The sequence below is a fragment of the Erithacus rubecula genome, assembly GCF_903797595.1.
Source record: "Erithacus rubecula genome assembly, chromosome: 1".
In the NCBI taxonomy this organism is placed as follows: Eukaryota; Metazoa; Chordata; class Aves; order Passeriformes; family Muscicapidae; genus Erithacus; species Erithacus rubecula.
The window spans coordinates 111,133,605-111,155,311 of NC_136658.1; the positions used below are offsets into that span (position 1 = coordinate 111,133,605).

Consider the following 21,707-nt stretch of genomic DNA (forward strand, 5'->3'; position numbering starts at 1 on the left):
ACGGGTGTCTGAGCCGCGGGAGCCGCGCGGGAAGGAGCCGCCACAGCGCCGGGACGCACCTTCCTCATCCTCCTCATCCTCCTCCTCCTCTCCCACCCCGCTCCTCCTCTCCGGCCTCGCCGCAGCCCCCTCCTCCCCACCCCGTGCCCCGCTCCTCCCGCCACTGGCAGCTCTAAGATGCCCCGCTATGAACTGGCTTTGATCCTGAAAGCCATGCAGAGGGTGAGTGAGGGAGAGGAGACGGGAGGAGGGGAGGGAGGCAGGTGGCACTGGCAGATTCCCCCCCTCTGGGCCCGCCGCGTCCCCTCGGTGTCCCCTCGGTGCCCGCTGTCCCCGCCGCACCGCGTGGCCCGGCCCTGCCGCCCGCGGTGTCGCAGCGTGTCCGGGGCTCCGCGGGGCTCCTCGCCCATCGCCCCTTCCCTGCCCGCGCCCTCGGACGCTCGGCTGAGCCCCCTGTCCCCCTCCCCTGGGCTCCGCAGGTAAGCATCGATCCCCCGCTTCCCGAGATGCGGTTTTTGCTCGCCCGTGCCCTTCCCTCGGCGCCCGGAGCAGGTGAAGCCGGCCCTTGTGCCGGCGCATCCCGCTCTGCCTCTGCAGCACCATCCCACCCCCCTCCCCGCACCTGCCGGACCCCTCGGGGCCAGGGAAACGGGAAAAGGACAAGGACTCGCCAGCTTCCCCCCGTGTGCCAGGGCAGTGCGGGGATGGGGCTGTGCCCGCAGCAGTTGAGCGGGGCCGATAGGCCGGGCCCTATCGCCCCCGGGAAGGGGCGCTGGGGGTGGCAGCAGCCGTTGCCGCTGTTTTTTGGCAGCGCGGTGATAACGGAGCTCGGTTAGATGATGCTCTTCCCATTCGGCAGGAGCTGAGTCAATACGTGGGGGAAGGGGAGGAGGGGGGGGGGAAAACGGGGATGTGTGTGCGTAAAAATAATAATAAAATAGGGCCATCTCCGTGTGGATGGGAGGTTTATTTGGTAAATAACAGCTGATACTGGCCCTTCTCAGTACCTTCTGTAGCCTTTGTTTATCTGCTACTTTCCAGCTTCACATGGCTGGTGATGGAATGTAGCAGCACTTGCGCTGGGCTGGAGCCCTCTGATCCAGCCCGGGTGGATATTCGGGGATTTTCCCTCTTTCCCTCCCTTCCTTGCCTCCAGCACCATTCCCCACCGAGCAGCAGCAGCTCCGCAGCGTGGCCGTGGTTTTTTGGGAATTACGGGAGCACGTCTGCTGTGCCGCATGCACTAGTACATTTCCATTCATTTTACATAGACCATCCACATGTCGGGGCTGGCTTGCTGCTTTTTTTTTTTTTTTTTTTTTTTTGGTAATGTATTTTTCCCCGTGGTTTAGCTGCAGAAACTGTAGTAGAGACATCTCACCTGGGTCCTCTAGTGGAGAAACACAGCAGCAGGGAGAAAACCGGGTGACATTGCTGCACTGGCTCATCCAGGCAAAAATACACTGTTTTTTTCACTTGCTTGTCAACATATAATCTTTGTCCGATTTTTTTTTTTTTTTTTCCTTTCCACCCCTCTCCCCGTGGGTACATGAGGCAGAGGTGCTTTTTGTGGCCGTGCTGTTGGTGTGGGAGATGCTTTAAGCTGGGCAGGACAGCAAGCATAGCAAATCTGCCATAATAGTGAAGCAGGAATAAACTGATTTGTCTGAAGGGATGCCATGGAGTGCTCTCTGCTGGAAAGGCTCTCTGGTTTCTAGGATCTGACCATGGAGATGCAGGGATAAGCTTTTAGCTGTAAGATGCTCCTAATGAGCATCAGTGCACTCAGGATTTAACATCTGCAACCTTTGCCTCTTTGAAGTTGGGCTCTCCAGTATGTTCTTTCCACATGGATCTATCTTTAAGGGGTTCTTTTTTTTTTTTTAGCTCTGTGATCGTGTCCAAACATTTCAGTTTGTGCTGGTGTTTTTAACCCACCCTTGTTGTAAGTCTAAAATTTGGAGTCTGTCTGTAGGTGCTGCTATTTTTTGTGCTATTTTCAGCCCACCAGATCTGGGTGCTTTTTTGTTTCCCAGTATTTTGCTGCTCCTGCCTTTCTTGTGCCGTGAGAACACTTGGAAATATTTCCTCCAGTGGTTTTATGCTCCATGGTGCTGCTGGGGAGGTTGCTCTAATGACCCCTGTGAGCTGTGCATGATCCTGGCTGTAATACTGAATTAAATGAGGTGAAATCTGGGGATAATAAGCCAGTCTGAAATAGCAGAATGATTCCATATCTCCCTCCTGTAGAAGAATAAATGACATTGCTTTTCCACACGGGTGACAGCACCTGGGAAAGGTGTTCCCTGTCCTGCCCTGTCAGTCCCTCTGTGGTGGCTGCATGTCCTGGTGCAGTCTGAGCAAGTGCTGACTCTTCTTTTGGTGTCTGTGATGTCCTTCTGTCCTCAAAAAAAACCAAAACAAACCACCAAACCCTTGTCACTTGGCTTTCCTGTGCTTTAGGGCTTGTCCTGAACTTTTTGGAGCTCTCAGCCTGGAGACTTTGCTGCCTCTCTTCAGAGGCAAACTTGGTGCTTCTCTGGGGTCCTCCCCACCCACAACTTTCTTTTAATAGTTCTCTTGGCATTCTCAGGGATCCAGGCAGAAGAAGTCTCTCCAGTTCTTTTTTGTTACTTTAACCCCTGTTGCTGCCTTTCCCTGCTCCTGTCCAAGTCAGGGATCCTTTCCTGTTCTTTTCCAGCCTGTGGTTCCTGGTTGGAGTCTCTTGGGAGGGTCCCATCCATCCATCCATCCTTTTCTCCTCGGGCTCAGCAGCTTCCAGAGCCTCTTCAGCTCTCCTTTTGTGCCTTAAAAACACAACACCCAAGAACTTTGGGGGCACAAGGGAAAACTTTTTACTTGGCACTGGTTTCAATTTTCAGCCTTTGTCACTTTGCACAAAAAGTTAGGATTTCATTCTGAAGTCAAAGCTGAGCAGCTCTTCTCTGATTTGTGAGAGGTAATGGACTTGGACTAAAAACACACTAAAACACAGGATATTTTATATACTCTGGATATATAGAGAGTTTTTCATCAGCAGAGCCCCCAGTTGTTGACTCTTAGGAAAACAACAATAAAAGTCCTAAAAGCCACCCCAGAATAAATAAAATCTCCCTACTCTGGTGTATTTGGAGGGTGAGGGGTTTGTGTTGCTGATGTGAGTTTATGGATTTGGGCAGAGAAAGGTGTGAGCACATTGAAGTGAAATGATTCATTTTGCCCATTTTGTAGCTTTCCACACTGCAGCATGCAAAGAACAAAAGCTGAGGGGGAGCTTGGTGGCAGATTTGTTCTCAGCAGTGTCCAGGTGTTTGCAAACCAAACCAAACCTGCCCAGAGCAGCTGTGCTGGAGGGAAAGGTGTAAAATGAACACACAGCTGTGTGTGCTCATCTTCACCTGTGACAAAATTCAAACCTAATGACACTTTTTTCACCAAATGCCTGGAGTAGGAGACCCATCCACCCATTTCAGGAATCCCAGAGTGGTTTGGGTTAGAAGGGGTCTTAAAAATCACCTTATTCCACATGGCAGGGACACCTTCCACTATCCCAGATTGCTCCAAGCCCTGTCCAACCTGGCCATGGGCACCTCCAAATAATAGTAATGATAATAATAATAATAATATTGCAGTGAATTTGGGCTCTCCTTTCTCCAGCCATATTCTCACAACACAACTTTGTCTTCAGCAGCTGTTTGTTGCTTTTGGAGTGGGTTGCTGTGTTTCCAAAATTCCCTACCTGCCCTGTGGAGATTGTTGGCTATTTTGGGAAAGCCAAAGTAAATGGGCAGTAGTGTTGCTTGACATCTTGACTATTCCATTTAATTGCTGTGTAGGCAGCTGCAGCAATTGGGCTTTTGATGTCTCAGTTGCCAGGAAGGAGGGGGAGAAAATGAAGCAGGAAGATACTGGGTTTATTTTATTTTATTTTATTTTATTTCCAGTGAACCACCTGCTCTTCCAGTGGAATGGTGCATCTTCCCCACACCTCTTCCCAACTGAGCAGGTTAAAATTTCACTAAAGTTTTTTCCCCTCTGTTCCCACTGGCATTTTTAGTAGGCTGGAGCAGGCTCTGCAGCCTGGCAGGGAGGGATGCTGGAGTCAGGGGTGGTGCTGGAAAGGAGACCAAAGCCTTGGAACTAAAAGACAGGACCAGAAAACAGCAAGATCCAGCTCTGACTCTGCTGCAGGAGTCACCTTTTTGTTTTCTGCCCTGAGCATTTCATAAAAAGAACTGGATTTTGGAGAGTGTGGTGCAGACAGCATTTGGGAACAATACCCTCTTGCCTGATATTTGACATTTTCAGTCTTGGAAGAGCTGGAATTTTTGCCAAGTGTGGGATACATGCCTGAGTCTGAAGGGACATGGAGGATTCTTCTCTTCTGCAGAATAGTTGAAGCCTAATTTCAGTTTCTTGCAGGCCCCTGGGGGGATATTTCAGTGGGATTTGGCCAGTCCCTCTTCAGAGGACAGCATGAACCTTTGAGTTCAGATTTCTCTGGTTTCTCCTCAGCAAGGAGCTCTTTGCTCCTGGTTGAGTTTTGTTCCTGATGTCTTCTAGCTGTGAACAGGGAGCAGGAGCAGCCTTTGTGAATCCATCTCTGCATTGTTGGAGAGCCCTGAAACGTGACTGACTGCTGGGAAAGTTGTCCATGGTAACACTGAGGAGAAGCTGCTCCTTCAGCTCCTGGCTCCTAATCCTCATTAGTTCCACACTTTGGAATGATGGAAGCTCTGGTTTTCTCTGTGGGTTCTTTCAGGAGCTGATTTCTCCAGTTCCTTTCTCCCAGAACCATAATTGTCACACAAAAATTGCTTTGGAAGTTGTTAAGTTGTTGATCAAGTAATTTTTCTTTTTTTTTTTTTTTTTTTTTCTTTGCCCAGAGTTCCCTGGAAGTGTCCAAGGCCAGGTTGGAGCAGCCTGGGACAGTGGAAGGTGTCCCTGCCCATGGCAGGGGTGGCACTGAATAGCCTTTAAGGTCTTTCCAACCCAAACCATTCCATGATTTCTGTGATTTGTCAGGCTCCATCCATGGCAAAGGTGATAAATCCTGCAGCCACAGCCACCCACACCTCCCCAGCTGCAAATCTGGGATGAAGGAAGAGCTGTTTATGTGGAAGCAGTTGCTTGGTAGAGCTTTGTGTTCCCCCCTCTGTGTCCCTTACCTCTGGGCACCAGGTTATTCCCTGGAAAAATCCCTGCCCTAAAAATCCCTGCCCTATGGAGCAGCAGGAACATCCCCAGTGTGCCTTGAGGAGCTGATAAAAAGCTGAAAGCAGGGAAAAATAAAAACAGAAAGAGATGCAAGATATAAATAATTATGGAGAGGTGGAACAGGAAAAAATTAGAATTAAATACATGGAAAATAAGGCAAGATGTAAAGGACCTGTCCTGAGGAGCACTGGTGCAAATATTGGTGCTGAAAATGAGATTTTACAGAAAATTCATCAGCCCTGGTGAGGAGAAGAGCAGGAAGGAAGTGGATGGTGTAAAGGGAGGGCCATGAACCCAAGAAATAGGATTGAGGAACTGCAGAAGAATTGCTGTTCTGCTAGTTTTTTTGGGTTTTTTTTAATCCTGGTTTGTCCACTTGCAAGCCAGTTCTTGTGTTCAGTCCTGCAAATATCTAAGGAATAATAAAAAGCCAGGTCCATACAGGGAGGGAATGTGTTCAGTGGAGTTGGTGTTCCAGAAAAAGAAATCAATATTTGGTAGCTTTTAATACAGATATACTGCAGCAAGCTTTGTAATTAGCATTAATTGTTTTATAACCAACAGAATTTTACTGAACTCTGGTTTTAGTGTCTTGAAATCTCCCAAGAAGGATCAGAAGTCTTGGAACAGCATCCAGCTGACTGGGAAGCTTGGAGAACCTCAAATTCTTGGATTGTGTAGGATCCTGAACTTCTTCTGTCTCACCTGTCAATAATCCTGGGGGTGCTTTGTTCTTCCAGAGATTGTGGGCAGCCAGAAATGTGATGGGAATTTGGGGAAGTCCTAAAGAAACTTAATGAGTCTGGGTTTTTTTTTTTTTGGTTGGTTTTTTTTTTTTTTTTTTGCGCTTCCTAGAAATTTGAAGAAGAATTTCCTCCTGGTATCTTGCCCAGTTGCATGGGGACTGCCACTTCTTCTTTCTCATTTCCCAAGTAACTTCTGTACTCTCCCAGCCAAAATCCTCTTTTAATGGGATGAACCAGCACATTTTTTAGGCTGAGCCTTATCCAGTCCCTGCAGAGTGATGATCCCCACCAGCTGTATCACATCTCTGAACCTCCAGCTGAAGGAAAGCACATCTTCAGCAGAGGCAGAAATTCTGCAGTGTTTTTGATATTTACTTCTAAAAATGTGATAACTGAAGTGATCCCAAACCCACTCCAGAAATCAAATTCTTGGCTGTTGAGGCTTGTTTGACCCATTCTCTTGCTGCTGCTCTGGTGACCAAGTACTTGTTCTCCCTCATTCCTGCCATGGCAGTGAAATGTTTGTGCTGCTGGATTTGGGGTTGCAAAGAGAAGGGATTTTGAGGGATTTGAAGGTCCTTCTGCACCTTGCAGTGCAGTGTAGCCTGGCAGGGAGATCTTTCCAGATCATGCCAGAACCTTCCAGTTTTTGCCAGCCCCTTGCCACTTCCTTGAAATTGTCTGGCTTTTTGCCCTCTGCTGCCCTTGGTTTTGCTGTTGGCCACGTGGCTGCTGGGTTGTCTCTGCCCCTTTTGCTTTCAGTTCCTGTGGAGAAGAGCTGTGTCCTGTGCAGGGCTGGATGTCACCTCTCTGTGGTTTCCTTGCTCTCAGGGCTGGGGTTTGTGCTGACAAACTGAGCTCAGGAGGGTCCTGCTGGAGCTGCAACCCAGGCAGGAGAGGTTCTGTTCATTTTCCAGGGAAAGAGAGGAACCTTCCTGCTCCCTTCACAGAATTCCAGAGCTTGGAAAAGCTCTCCCAGCCCAGGCAGTCCCAGCTGTGCCCCATGGCCACCTTGTCCCCAGCCAAGTGCCACCTCCAAACCTCCCTGAGCAGCTCCTTTCCATGGGGAAGTTCCTCCAGATAATGTCACCCCTGCAAACATAACCCAATTATTTGGACTGACAAGGGGAAAAGGAAGGTATTAACATCTTATTTTCTTTAAATTGATAAATGATGGATTAATCTGCTGGGCATGATGCTGCATCATGTCTTGGCAGGCCTGGAGAAGACAGAAATTCTTTCTTGTATCTCTGTATGTTAACAGCTAAAAAGACACTTTAAATTTCCTTCCCTCTGTCCCCAGCTTACCCCCCCCCCCCTTTGCCCTGTAGGTGTTTGGAGTTTTGGGAAGAACAGTGGAAGCAAATAATTTCCTTATTCCTGCTGGAGTACTGGGGTCTGGCTCTTGGCAAAGAGAACCAGCCAAGTGTGAATGTCACAGGCAGTGGCATGAAGTGGCTCGGGGAGGGTGATGCAGATTCTGAAAAAAAAAAATCCATCTTTTCTTGCTTTGCAAAGCTGCAGCTTCTCTTGTGTCCCCTGGCTGCTGCAGTGTCCTTCCTGTGCCTGCTCCCCCCTCCTCCTTGTGTGACTTGGTGGGACACTGGAATAGGTGCATTTGCTTGAGGTGAGGGGGGGAAATGGTTTAAAACCCCCAAAAATGACAACTAAATGATGTCCTGCTCTCACAGTGTCAGTCCCAGTGCCCTTGAGCTCCTGCTGGCCTCTCACCACTCCAGTTTCTGCTCTGTGATTGTCCACTGTACATGCCATTTCTGCCTGGCAAACCCAGTGACTTCTCTGTGTCCCTTGCTTTGGGGTTACTTATTTCTCTCATGTCTCCCTCAGCAGTTGTGTAGAAAAGAATCCAGAAGAATTTGTGCTGGAACAAACAGCTTTTTTTTTTGTGTGCTGCTGCAGTAAAACAAAGAGCAGAGCTGGAGTGATTCCTGACCAAAACAAAAGTTCCTTTAGATGTTTATAACAACTCCTTGGAATGAATGACTTGATCCTCACACCTCAGGTTGGATTTTTTTTTTTTTTTGTAGTGCTGGTTTATAGAGTTGGCTCCTGAGTTCTCAGACAGCAGGAGGTTGATGTGGTGATGATGCAGAGTGTGACCAGCAGGCTCAGGTAACCTGGAAACGTGGCCCCAGCAGCTCAAGTTATTTATTGGATGCTCCAGCTCAACTTCTGCTTTCCCTGTCTGTCCCAGGAGGGTTCCTGGCACATTGCTCTGCCCCAGCTCCTGGTTTGCAGGGAAAAGCCTGGAACTGCTGCCCTGGATGCTGAGGGCTCTGTTGGAGCCCCTGCTTCCTCAAGGGCATGTGCTACATAATTTATGTATCACTTACTCCATGAAGAGCTTCACTGCTCCTTTTTTTGTCTTCTGGAGTGCTGCAGTAAATGGAACGAAGCTTTTCCTCTTTTTATTTTTTTTTTTTTTTTCCTTAAGAGAGTTTTTTTCCTGAGGCTGCCTTGTGTTCAGTGTGGAGCAGTGGTCAGGTAGGAACTCACTGCTGTGTCCATGGCCAGCACTGTGAGGAGCCTGCAAAACAAACTCTGGTACAGACCCCACTCAAGGCACCAGACTCTGTTATTTATTAATTTTTTCTGTGGCAGAGTTAATATTTTCCATGATCCTGGTGATGTGGACACATTTCTTCCACCCAGCAGAGCTGTTCAGTAGGTGAAGTGCTGCAGGGCTGAGTTCAAATACTCCTGCTTGAAGGTGGAGAGGGAAAATGTTGCTTCCAATAAATAAACTGAAAACTTCTTGGAAATCTATGAGCAGAGCACTTAATTTGCTATCAGTGGACACTCCTGTGGGATAGGTGGGCATCTCCATCCCCAAATGAACTCTTAAAACATCAGGATTGGTGAGGAGAAAAGGAAAGCCAGCTCAAAATAACTTCCCATCTACCAAAAATCCAACAGAGCTGAGAACAAATCGTGGCTTCAGAGCTGGAGCAGTTGGACTCTGGCATGTTTGAAACACTCATTTTATTAGAAAAGCACTGTGGAGAAAGTTTTCCTTTAGTGCAATCATTCAAATTTCTCCTCAAAATCCCACCCTGGGTCTGCTTCACATTATGCAATCTCTCTTCAGGGACTTGCTTGGGATTTTTTTTTTTCCCTGAAGGAACAAGCTGGGTGTTGGAGAGACATATGCATTGTTTCAGCAGAGCTGCAGCCTCTATTTCCAGACAAGAGGGAAGCACATTGTTCTGTGTCTTTGATATGATCCAGCCAGAAAACAGCCTCAGGGAAGAAAATTCCCAGTCTTTGGCAGCAGCACTGTCTTTCTGCCTTTTTTATTTATTTTTTTTCCTTCCTTCCCTCTGTCAGTTGCCACAATGTTCACTGTTCTAATAACTCAAGATTAAATTCACATGGGGCATCTCCAAAGTCCTTTGTAAGACTTGAGGTCAGAACTTGCTGAAAGTTCAGAGGGACGAGTCTCATTTTCCTAATGAAGAAAAGTTCCAGGGTTATTTTGGAATTAGGTCTAAGAAATTGGTACAAGAAGCTACTTCAGTGCTGTAATTTAGTGACAGTGCAGCAAATTTGTGGTGGCTGCTGAAAACTTTCCACCTTTCAACTCAGGCAAACTGAGCCCTGCAGGTGTTGGTGACAAAGGGCAGGGTTCAGCTCTTTGAAATGGAATTATTTCAGGTGCATGGTCTGGCTGTATCTTCCCATGGAAAATGCTCCAGGAATTTCACATTTTGTTTATTTGGGTTGGAATGAGCCCCTTGGAGCTGAAGTGACAATTTAATTGAGGAATGTCACAATTAATTTGAGGGCAGCTGTATCTCATACTGACACATTTGTCAGAAAGTCTGGATCCTGGAATTACAGAAGGTTTGGATTCCCAGGGACCTTAAAGCCCATCCAGTGCCACCCCCAGGGTAGGGACACCTTTATCCCAGGTGGCTCCAAGCCCCATCCAGCCTGGCCTTGGACATTCCCTGTTAATATCCTGTTTATAGAAACACTTCCAGATACTTCTGATATCAAATGGAATTCATTTGAACAGATATTTTTTTATGATTTTTCCATATTGCTCTATAGGATATTTGTGACTGGTCACTGATGAACTTACAGGGAAGATGGTGGGGGGTGAACTCAAGTTAAAATCAAACATTTTTTTGGTCCTGAGAAGGACAACAGAACATTAAAATATTAATTATTACCATTTCCTTATCTGGCTGTTCCTCTAGTTTTCTGTGTAGCAGCTTATCTTTTTGTCATATCTCAGTAAAATCTCTTCTTCCCTTTCCCTTCAAATATTTATAATTTTGGTATAAACATAACGTAGTTGAAAAATTAGCTGAATATAGCAAAAGACACAACACTATTAAAGTGTTGCTCCAAAGTGCTTAAAACTAAGAATAGTCCATTAAACTTGGCTCTGATTGCGTCATCTGATGTGAAGTGTTTATAATTTTGGGTTGGATTAAGCTATTAGACAGTTTAACTACTCCTGTATTTGCGGGTGGGGAGAAATGTGAATTCTTCTGTGGAAGAATTGAAAATACATCTGTGGTTTGAGGCTTCTGAGGAATGATAAATTTAGCCCAGTGCTGTAATCAGTCTGTTTTGTGCCATGGCTCCTTAGTCTCTCATTATTGGCTGTAATTCCAGCAGAAGGAATATCTCTATTCTCAAGTGGGTTTGTGGTGCTGGGGGAGGGGGGGGAAACTTTCTTTTTTTTTTTTTTTTTTATTCTCCTGAAAAACATCTGGACCATACAAATGGCACAGTGGTGGATTTCTCCTTAAGGTTGAAGTTGTGGCTTGCTGGGAGCTATTTTTCAAACCTATGAGGAGTTGCACGTTTTTATCTCAGCACCATTGCTGCCTTTAACACAACGTGTGCATTTTCAACCTTAACTCTCTTGCAATTCAAAATGGTTTTATTGACCCTTTAAACAAACCCAATCTATGGCAGGGATGCTAAACAAGAAACCAGCCAAATATTAGAATATGCTATCAGGCTGTTTGTATTAATCATTAATTAATGGGGAAATGGGAGCTTTGGCCTCGTGCCAGAGAATGAACTGGAAGGGGATGCCTGGAGCTGATGCTTGTAGCACTTGTGATACTTTATGGCCAGAAGAGACCCAGTGTTGGTTTTCTTGTGCCTTTACCAGTGGGTGGGAAAGAGGAGTGAAGTCAGACCCTGTTCTCACCTTCTGTAATAATATCATTGTTGTTACTAAAGATTTGTGTTGTGATCTTTAGTCTAAACCTGTTCTTGGCTTTGGTCTTCCCTTCCCATGGCCAGTGGGTGTAGGACATGGAGGAATCCCATGTCCAGCTCTCTGTGATCCCATTAGAAGGCTTTGGGTTGGTGAAGGGTGGGCAGGGTTGGCAGTGCCCAGCTCCAGGCTGGACACTGGGGCTGGAGCAGCCTGGGATGGTAGAAGGTGTCCCTTCCAGCCCAAACCATTCCATGGATCTATGGTACTTCCCAAGGCATGAACAGGAGATGGGAGCACATCCCAAATCCATGAGGGAGCCACCATGCAGCTCCTGAGTGTCCCTTCCTCTGCCACCAAGGCTTTATTGTCCCCTTCCCTCCACTCCCAGCACTTCAGTCCTGCTTGCCCAAATGAGTTTTGTTTCCTGACGTGTTTGGTTGGGATTGGGAATTTGGGAAGAGCGTGACAGGGAAGGCTTTGCCTCCATACCCTCCACCTCTCCCTGCTGGGAAGGGCATTTCCTGGCATCCTTCCAGCTGTGGCCACTGCCAGAATCCACCCAGTGTTCCTTCCTGAGCCTCTGGTGCTCCCACAAAACCCCCAGGTGTGGGTATCCAAAGGTTCTGGCTCTAACATGGGATGTCAGGTGGAGTTTTGCTTCTCCCACTTGCTGGAATGGGATGTTTTCTCCCCTTGGATCATGTGAATGTGTATGGAGAGCTTTCCAAGTGAAAAATAACCCTGTGATTATCTGTGCCCCAGGCTGGAGCAAACTCACCTCAAAACCTGCAGCATAGCCTTGATTCTGCAGCTGATTTGAAATGGATGTTGTTTTTTGACAGTGCTGTGACCTCACTTTGATCTTTCTAGCAGCCAGCTGTTGTCTCAAGTGCATTCCTGTGGCGCCAGGATTTTGGGGGGGGTGTGTGTGTACAGTGAAGGAAATGCTGAGCCAGGTTTGGGCTCCATTCCTATTTGTTGGGTTATTTTAATTTCATTTTCCTAAAATTGCTTGAAAGAGGAAGATGTGGTTAGTGGCCTGAGAAGGAGACTTGTGAGACACCAGAGTAAAGAGAAAGAAAATGTATTTTTGTTGTTCTCCACGTTCTGGGGAATTTGGGGCACTCAGTCCCCCCGAATTGCTGCGTCTCTGAAGGTACCTGTGACCATTGCAGTTGACTTGTGAAAAGCTGTTCCCACTGAGCCCTGCCAATACTGAATGATGTCTTTTATGGATTGCAGGAAGTATAAAGGGGGAAAAATCTGTGGTGTTCAGTGATTTGTTTTACTACACTTCAAATTTTTTCTCATTACTTCATGAAATTCCTCTCTAATTCAATCTTTGTCTTTTGTCTTTGCTGCCTTGCAGGGTTGGTACAGTAGGCCTCACTAAACTTAGCTGCAACTAAGAATTTCTCCTACATCAACTGAGTTAAGGCTGATGCTCTTGTGGAATGTGGATTAAAAGTGCGTGCTAAGTTCCCAAATTTGAGAAGCGGAGAAAAGTAAATGTACCACTGCCACCAGCATCAGGACAGCAAACCAAGGGACAAAGAATTTGACCCGCTGTGTTGATTTTGGTTAAAACTGGTTCACGTTTGGCTGGGGGGCGAGAAGTGGACGTCAGCGAAGGCTTTTTTGGTTACAAAATGAGGGCTGCTTTGGAGCCAGCAGACATTGCCATTGTGGCCCTGTACTTCGTGCTTGTAATGTGCATAGGTTTCTTTGCCATGTGGAAAAGCAATCGGAGCACCGTCAGTGGCTACTTTTTGGCAGGGCGTTCTATGACCTGGGTAGCTATCGGGGCCTCGTTGTTTGTGAGCAATATTGGAAGTGAACATTTCATTGGGCTCGCAGGATCTGGAGCGGCGAGCGGATTCGCCGTAGGCGCGTGGGAGTTCAACGCCTTAATGCTTTTGCAGCTTTTGGGATGGGTCTTCGTGCCAGTCTACATCCGCTCGGGAGTGTACACCATGCCCGAATACTTGTCCAAGCGGTTCGGAGGGCATAGGATTCAAATCTATTTTGCAGCGTTGTCTCTAATCCTTTATATCTTCACCAAACTCTCGGTTGACTTGTATTCAGGGGCGCTTTTTATCCAAGAGTCCCTAGGGTGGAACCTGTACCTGTCGGTGATCCTGCTGATCGGAATGACGGCGCTGCTGACGGTGACCGGGGGGCTGGTGGCCGTCATCTACACGGACACGCTGCAGGCGCTGCTGATGATCATCGGGGCCCTGACGCTCATGATCATCAGCCTCACGCGGGTCGGGGGCTTCGAGGAAGTCAAAAGGAGGTACATGTTGGCCTCGCCCAACATCACCGCCATCCTGCTGACCTACAACATCTCCAACGCCAACTCGTGCACCGTCAGCCCCAAGCCCGACGCGCTCAAGATGCTGCGCGAGCCCACGGACGAGGACATTCCCTGGCCCGGGTTTCTGCTGGGACAGACCCCGGCCTCGGTGTGGTACTGGTGCGCCGACCAAGTCATAGTGCAGAGAGTCCTGGCCGCCAAAAACATCGCTCACGCCAAGGGCTCCACCCTCATGGCCGGCTTCCTGAAGCTGCTGCCCATGTTCATCATCGTGGTGCCGGGGATGATCTCCCGCATCCTGTTCGTGGACGACATCGCCTGCATCAACCCCGAGCACTGCTTCCAGGTGTGCGGCAGCCGCGCCGGCTGCTCCAACATCGCCTACCCGCGCCTGGTGATGAACCTGGTGCCCGTGGGGCTGCGCGGGCTCATGATGGCCGTGATGATCGCCGCCCTCATGAGCGACCTGGACTCCATCTTCAACAGCGCCAGCACCATCTTCACGCTCGACGTCTACAAGCTGCTGCGCAAGAGCGCCACGTCCCGCGAGCTGATGGTGGTGGGCAGGGTCTTCGTGGCCTTCATGGTGGCCATCAGCATCGCCTGGGTGCCCATCATCGTGGAGATGCAGGGCGGGCAGATGTACCTGTACATCCAGGAGGTGGCCGATTACCTGACGCCGCCGGTGGCCGCCCTGTTCCTCATGGCCATCTTCTGGAAGCGCTGCAACGAGCAGGGCGCGTTCTACGGCGGCATGGTGGGCTTCGCGCTGGGCGCCACCCGCCTGGTGCTGGCCTTCTTCTACCGCGCCCCCGAGTGCGACCAGCCCGACACCAGGCCCGCCTTCATCAAGAACGTGCACTACATGTACGTGGCCACGGCGCTGTTCTGGATCACCGGCGCCGTGACGGCGGTGGTGAGCCTGCTGACGCCGCCGCCCACCAAGGAGCAGGTGAGGACCACCACCTTCTGGGCGCTGCGGCGGCGCGGCGCGGCCGAGGGCGCCGGCAAGGGCGAGCCGTACCGGGCGCGGGAGAAGAGCGTCCTCAAGTGCAACGAGAACGCCAACCACATCATCCCCAACGGCAAGACGGAGGAGAGCGTCAAGAACGTCAAGCCCGAGGACATCAACCTGCTGGTGACGTGCAGGGACGACAGCAACCCGGGCATGTCGGTGAGCCACTCGGAGGTGGAGACGCCCGTGGATTGTTATTCCAACGGACAGGCCGCCCTGATGGGGGAGAAAAAGCGCCAGGAGGAGGAGGGGGCTGGCGACCCGGCCAGACGTTTGAAATTCCTGGATTGGTTCTGTGGCTTTAAAAGTAAAAACGTGAACAAGAGAGTGGTTCGGGAGGTCGAGGAAGAGACTGTTTGTTTACAAATGCTGGAAGAGACTCCAAAAGTTAAACTATTACTAAATACTGGACTGGTCTGTGTCTGTTCAATTGGAATCTTCATGTTTGTCTACTTCTCTTTGTGAGTAGTGAATAGTGAACTTTTAAGGGTATGGCTTAAACATACAGAAGTTGATACAGGTCTCTGGAGATTTTTTGGTTTTTCTTTTCTTTTCAAACAACATAACCACAACCCAGGCATTGTTTACGCTATAATTGTAAGATGGACTCAGCTTTAGCCTATTTCCAGACCATTTGAGATGTGTTGTCCTCCCTCTGCTGAAAGCAGAACCTGTCCTGTGGTGGCTTTTTCTTTTTCCCCTTTTGTGTTTGTTTTATTTTTTGGTTTTTTGTTTTGTTTTTTTTTCCATTTGCAGCACTAACCTTTTGTTTTTCTGTGTATAAATAATACCAAAGGCAGGCAGGTGGCTGTGTTTGAAGTCAGGCAGTTACAGCTCAGTCAGCACTAAGTGAAGATAACAGGTAATCAGTTACCAGTGTGTAAAATCTGAGTGGTTAAAGCTGTATCAAAAGATTCTTAAATGCAGAGCTGTGATGCACATTTAGAAAATAACTGTATTACCTTGGCCAACTTAGCACTTTTTTAATTGCACTCACTGCTTTTTTTTCTTCTCTTTTTTTTTTTTTTTTTTTCAGTTTCTCATTTTTCTTCTGGCAACAACAGGAAGCTGTTTTGTCTCATTTTATAGCACTTAAAACGTGATAGCTCTTAGCAGCTTTCTGCCCTTTTTTTTTTATTCTTTGTAAGGAATCTTTGTCTTTTGATTTTTATCCACTGTAAATTCCATTACTGAAAAGTTTCTGTATTAAAAAAAAAAAAAAACAAAAAAAAAAAAAACCTAAAAAGTAAGCCTGGAGATGACAAACTGTCAATGGAGGAGGAGGAGGAAAAAGAAACATTCTTTCTGTGGGGTTTGTAGTATGTTGAAATGGAAGAGCCCCAGAATTTTTAGGGTGGGTTTGGGATGTCCCTGGGCAGCTCTTCCAGGGCTGGAAAGAAATTTTTCTTCAGGTTTGGGTGGAGTTTCTTGAGTTTCAGTAAATGGCCAAAAAAGACTCATTCAGCCTCTCCAGCCTCTGAACCTTTAGGACATTGTTAGGATTAACTTCTTTTTAGGGAAAAACCTGTTTGTGGGTTCTCCAGCATGGGAAAAAGAGAAACAGGAGCTTTGCATGTCCTGAAGAAATGTTTTTCACCCTGCAGAAGGGATGTCCAGGAGCAGCCCTGATGCTGCAGGGGCAGAGCAGCTGGGAAAGCAGGAAGGGGGAAATGGGAGAGAGAGGTGAAGGTGCTCCTTGTTTTCCAGAGTCCTTTCTCCTCAGATCTTCTCCCACTTCCCCTTTCACCCCGTCCAACTTTCTTTTTTTTTTGTCGAGGAATCTCAGAATCCCTGAGCTTGGAGAAGCCCTTCCCTGAGTTCCAGCTGTGCCCAGTCACCTCCTTGTCACCCAGCCCAAAGTGCCACATTCCTTGGACACCTCCCTGGGCTGCCCCTTCCCCTGAGTGACCTCTGTGTGAAGAAATTCCCTCCTTTGCTGCCTCCCAGCTCGGGAGGATCCGCGGGGATTCGGGATCTGTGACGCCAACTGAGCTCTGTCCTGTCCTCAGGATTTTCCCAAAAATTCCTCCCTGGCAGTCCCAGCTGTTTGTAGGTGTGCAGATCCAGAGGGTTTTTCCTGCTGAAGGATGGGTGCCCAGGCAGGGATGAGCAGTTCCAGGCCAAGCTGGCTCCTGGTTTTGGGAGCAGAGCCCACCAGGATTCAGCTCCTTCCCTCTCCAGCACACAGTGCTCGTGTCCAGGCTTTCCATGGAAAGAATTCCTCCTGTCTTTACTCCTGAGCTCCTTCAGGAGAGCACAAACCAAAATGGGGCTGAGGGACCATTGTAAGCATTCACCAAAACCAGTTCAGGGTCCAGCACACAAACAAGAACCAATTCCTGTGGGAGAAACCACTTTGTAGAGATGAAATTTGGGTCAATCCTGCCTTTGCCTGCTGGAGAAAGTTTGCTTTTTCCACTGGTGCCATCCACGTGGCTTTTAGTAGACCATTTACAACACATGTTCAGCTAAAAGGATTCACTTCTTTTTTTAGGGTGTTTTTGTTTGTTTTGGTGGTGTTTTTATATAGGTTAAATCTCATTCATTCCAAAACTTTGACCAGAGGCTGAGCTGCCCCACTTTTCTCCACTTGGTTTAGTTGTTGCTGCTGGGAAGTACAACTACTCCAAAGTGGAAAACTTGGGAGTGTGCTTGCAATATTTGTAGAGAGGAATCACCATACCTAGTGCTGATGTTGCTACCAATGGGACAAGACACATTTTCTTCTGTGTGGTTTGGGAAAACATCTTAAATCCTATTTAAGGGTGTGTGAAATTAATGGCATCACAAGTTGCTTCATTAGTGGGCTGAGCTGTGAAGGATGGTTTGATGTAAAACGTAGGGAATTGTTTCCATACAGGATAAAATAATTTAGGGCAACGTCTGATCATAATGAGATGAAAAATAACAACTTGTAGAGGGTAAAGATGATTCTCAGCCCAACAACAGGGAAGAGAGAAGGTTGGGATGTGGCTCAAACAGCTGATTGTGAAGGAGATTTTTGCAGCAGGAATTTGCAGGCTGCTGTTCCCCCTCGCTGGCCCAGCCCTTTGCCACCACCTGGGCAGCCAGGTTAGCTCAGGGACCCTCTGCTGCTGCCCAGGGTGCCTTAGGTGGGGCAGGGCTGCAGGAGGTGCTGCTGGCATCTCCCTGCTCCTGCCACCCCTGGTGACACAGGGGACACGGGCAGCAGCCACCAGGCACAGCCCCGTGTCCTGCTTGGGGACACCATGGGCACAGCTCTGTGTCCTCTTTGGGGACAGCCCCTTGTCCTGCTTGGGGACAGCCCCGTGTCCTATTTGGGGACACCATGGGCACAGCCCTGTGTCCTGCTTGGGGACACCATGGGCATAGCCCCGTGTCCTGTTTGGGGACAGCCCCGTGTCCTGTTTGGGGACACCATGGGCACAGCCCCGTGTCCTGCTTGGGGACAGCTCTGTGTCCTGCTTGGGGACAGCTCTGTGTCCTGCTTGGGCACAGCCCCGTGTCCTGTTTGGGGACACCATGGGCACAGCCCCGTGTCCTGTTTGGGGACACCATGGGCACAGCTCTGTGTCCTGCTTGGGGACAGCCCCGTGTCCTGTTTGGGGACACCATGGGCACAGCCCCGTGTCCTGCTTGGGGACACCATGGGGACACCACCCTTGGCCCTGGCAGGGACTCAGATCCTTCAGCAGTGCACTGCAGGTGCTCCATCTCCCTCTCCATTCCTCCTCCCTCGTGCTAACGAGCTGCCTCATTAATCCCACCTTAATTAACGGGCAGGCAGGTTCATGATGGATCATTCATCTGCCATCCTTGCACCTGGTCAGGTGAAGCTTTGAGGTTCAATCCCTTCTCCAGTGCTTTTTTTCTCTTCAGGTGTTTGGTGTGCTGCTCTTCAGCCTGCCTGTGTCACAGAGCTCCTGGAAGCTGCTGATGTTCTTTGCTGCATAAAAACCACTTCATATAAAAAGCCTTTAAATGAAATAAAGATATTTCTGAGGTTCCAAGCAAGCTGCCTGCTGCCAAGAAGGACCTTGTGTAGGAGAAGGGATTTTTGTTATTTTTTATAGCGTAAACAAGCCTTTGCTGAGGGGGAAATTGATGAATTTGGGGTTAAAATCCCATTTTTTTTGGTCCAGCAGAATCACAGAGTGTTTCCCCACAATGAATTTTGTTGCCTGGTCTCCTCCCCCTGGGTGGGGCTGGTTGTGCTTCTGTCTTGCAGCAATGGGTTTATTTATTATTGCCTTGAGTTTAGGATGACAAGTCTTGGAAAACTGAGTATGGAATGACAGCTTTTTTTCTTCTTGATATTTCCCTTAACTTATTTTTTTTTCTGGTAAGATATTTGAATTTCGCTCCTGGAAATGGTATAAGCCTTTTATTTAAAAAAAGAAAAGAAAATAAAAAAGAAGAGGCTTTTGAGAGTTTAATAGTACATTTTGGGAGACTGTTTTTATTTAAGTTTTTTTAAATGGCTGATTTGATGCTATTCTCTGCCAAAGTTTAGAGGCATTTTTGTTGTTTAATTTTTTTTTTTTTTAATAATTTTTTCCTGTTTAGCTTTTAGGGAAAGAAAACAGTGCGAGATTGTAAGAAATAAAAATGGCCTTCAGTATATTCTTTATATTGTGTATTTTTTACTTCTCCACTTGTGTGTTCCCTAATCCCAGAAGGGCCAAGATGAGACTTCTGATGAGAGTCATGAGCCCTGTAACCAAGGGGGAAAAAAAAAAAAAGATTTATTTCCACCAGGTTACAGTGGAGGAGGCAGAGCCACCCAGAGAGCTCTGCCAGCACTTCAAAGATGCTTACAACTTTAAAACAGCTTTATTTTTTTTATATATCTATTTTTTTAAATCCTGAGATAGAGGAGGTGTTGGGAATTGCTCCCTTTCAGAGAACAGGAGACATGGAAGAAGCTGGAGTTGCCAAGCTCCAGCTTTCTCAAGGAAATCTTTGGATTTAGCATGTACAGAGAAGCAAAATTACTCATCTGTTAATTTGGTATTCTGTATGTTCTGTGCCCTTAAATGTAATTGTTTTGAAAATAAAACTAACCTTGTTATGTGATGTTAAAAGCAGACTTCTGTGCAATGTTTTAATTTTTTTTTTATTTTGTTTTTTTTTTAAAGAAAATGTTTGTATATAATTAAATGGTTTAATGTGCTTTAATTGGCCTAAGGTAAAGAGTAGTCCTAGAATGTAAAACATACATAATTAGAATTTCTGATTTCACTGTGAGATCTCTGAACTCTTGGTTTTTTGGTTTGTTTTTTTGTTTTTTCAAAGTGGTTTTGCTTTGTTTACAAAACACTTTCTCTTTGATTTCTTTCCTGGTGTTGGTTTCAAGGCATTTGCTTCACTTCTGTTCCAATCTTGAACTCATGGTCTAGTGACATCTGGTGACACTTGGCATTCTCAGTTCCACTGTGTAAAGTCAGACACTTTGAGCAAAACTGGTGGTGAAATGACAATTCTGTGTCTAGGAATACACTTTTTTTTTTTTTTTTTTCCAAATGAGGTGGTTATAAAAATAGTTGCTGTGCAAAAAATGTTAGTAGTCTTCTTCAAGAAGAAAGCAAAATTTTCTAATCTCACTCGAGCAGTCTCTTCATTCATCATCTTCTTTTTTAAAGCACAGTGTCAAAGTGATGCTGCTTTACCTTGTATCTCTGAGAAAAAAAAAAAAGTTTTTTTAGATATCTGTGAAGTATTTTTGGGTTTTGTTGCTGTTGTATTTTTCTGCAGATTTTATATAAAATACCAGTTAATGAACTGCCTTTTTTCTGTTGGGTTTTTTTTTTAAACTCTCTAAAATACATTTCAGACCAAAACCAAATGATATCATATAGCATTTGAAATCTGCCTTTTTCCTTGTCCCTTGGTTGTTTTTTTGGAAATAAGCCAAATGGGCATGTAGATAAGATCACTATAATGGATCCAGGTCTCTTTTGGTAAAGTGTTATTTAAAGGTCTGTTAAGATCTTATAAGACAATATACTGAAAAAAAAAAAAACCAAAAAAACAACTTTACTGTAGTAGGAATATAGATTTAGAAGTGTTAATGAGATTAATACAGCTTAATTATATTGTAAGTTGCTACTGTCCTTAATGACAAGCTTTTTGTCATAGAAACAATGTATGATAAATTAATTTTGGTCTAGTGTATAGAATTATCATATTGCTATCAATCTTTGAAGTAAATCTGATGCAAAATTTTCATAGTTAGCATTGCTGGCCCTGTGTATACTGTTCTTTGTATACTGTATGCATATTATTTTGCCTCCTGCATTAGTCTTCAAACTAAAACTCTTATTAGAGAGTATTTGGATACTTTCAGACTGTGTTTCTTGCAGTTTACATTCCTTTACCATGGCATTTTTGTCCTGTCTCAAAAGTATTGTATGGAAATGTTTCAAACTTCTGTACAAAGTTTCAATAAAAATAGAGAAAAACAAAACAAAACAAAAAAAACCAACAACAACAAAAAAAAAGCCAAACACCAAACTGACCAAACCCAGCAGAACAGAGATTTGTGGAGCTGTTTTGGAGTATTTTACTTGAAATAAAACCTGTCCCTGGAGGGAAAGGTGATTCCTGGTGATTCCAAAGGTTCTTTGGAACTGCAGGGAGAACTTCAGGATCCCAAATCCTGAGTTTGGTTTTGGGAGGTGGGACTGGGCTGGGCTGAGGGCACAAAACAGGAGTGACCCCCCTCTTTTATCATGGAATCTACTGCCAAATTCCACTTTTTTATTTTATCTTCAAATATCCTGTTCAGCTGAAGCAGTTTTGCAGTGCTGGTGATTCAGCAAGGAAAGGGGCAGGTCTGATGTTAAATTAGGGGTTCACACTCCTTTGGAGATGGGATGTTGGCAAAAACTCTGGCAAGGCTGCAGAGATAAATGAATTAACCCAAATTTTTCATCTATTCCCTTCTTTTGCTGCTGCGTTGTAAAAGAAAAATGAAAGTTTTGCTGTTGTTTGTTTCAAGGGGTGGGTAAGAAACTTTTTTTTTTTTTTTTTCTTGAGAGGAAACTTTGGATTTGGGATGAAAAAAAATAAGCATTTTCCTGCCTTACAAACTTGCTTTGGATTTGTGATTTCCAAGAGGGGAGCGTTTTCATGAGTTAACTATTAATTAACTGCTTCTGTAATTAGTTTATTAGGTGTTTGCTCAGTGAGCAGCTTTCCAGGTCAGTGATTCTCAAAGAGGTT

The 21,707-nt window shown here is 46.5% G+C and overlaps 4 protein-coding genes across 4 annotated transcripts in view; 3 read left to right on the forward strand and 1 right to left on the reverse strand.

Annotated features, from left to right (window-relative positions):
* The window catches only part of RUNX1 (RUNX family transcription factor 1), a 260,592-nt gene that overhangs the window by 219,144 nt on the left and 19,741 nt on the right, over nucleotides 1-21,707 (forward strand). The window lies entirely within an intron of this gene.
* The window catches only part of IFNAR2 (interferon alpha and beta receptor subunit 2), an 844,054-nt gene that overhangs the window by 210,018 nt on the left and 612,329 nt on the right, over nucleotides 1-21,707 (reverse strand). The gene's annotated exons all lie outside the window — the stretch shown is intronic.
* On the forward strand, nucleotides 93-20,392 carry SLC5A3 (solute carrier family 5 member 3). Its single transcript, XM_079312446.1, has 3 exons — nucleotides 93-222; nucleotides 12,539-17,669; nucleotides 18,073-20,392. The coding sequence occupies exon 2, from the start codon at nucleotides 12,819-12,821 to the stop codon at nucleotides 14,964-14,966; it is 2,148 nt and encodes a 715-aa protein (XP_079168572.1). The 5' UTR covers nucleotides 93-222; nucleotides 12,539-12,818; the 3' UTR covers nucleotides 14,967-17,669; nucleotides 18,073-20,392.
* Nucleotides 99-21,707, forward strand: part of MRPS6 (mitochondrial ribosomal protein S6) — a 39,935-nt gene continuing 18,326 nt past the window's right edge. Inside the window, exon 1 of the mRNA XM_079313087.1 lies at nucleotides 99-222. Coding sequence (XP_079169213.1) covers nucleotides 178-222 — 45 coding nt within the window. The 5' untranslated portion in view covers nucleotides 99-177. The remainder of the gene's footprint in view (nucleotides 223-21,707) is intronic.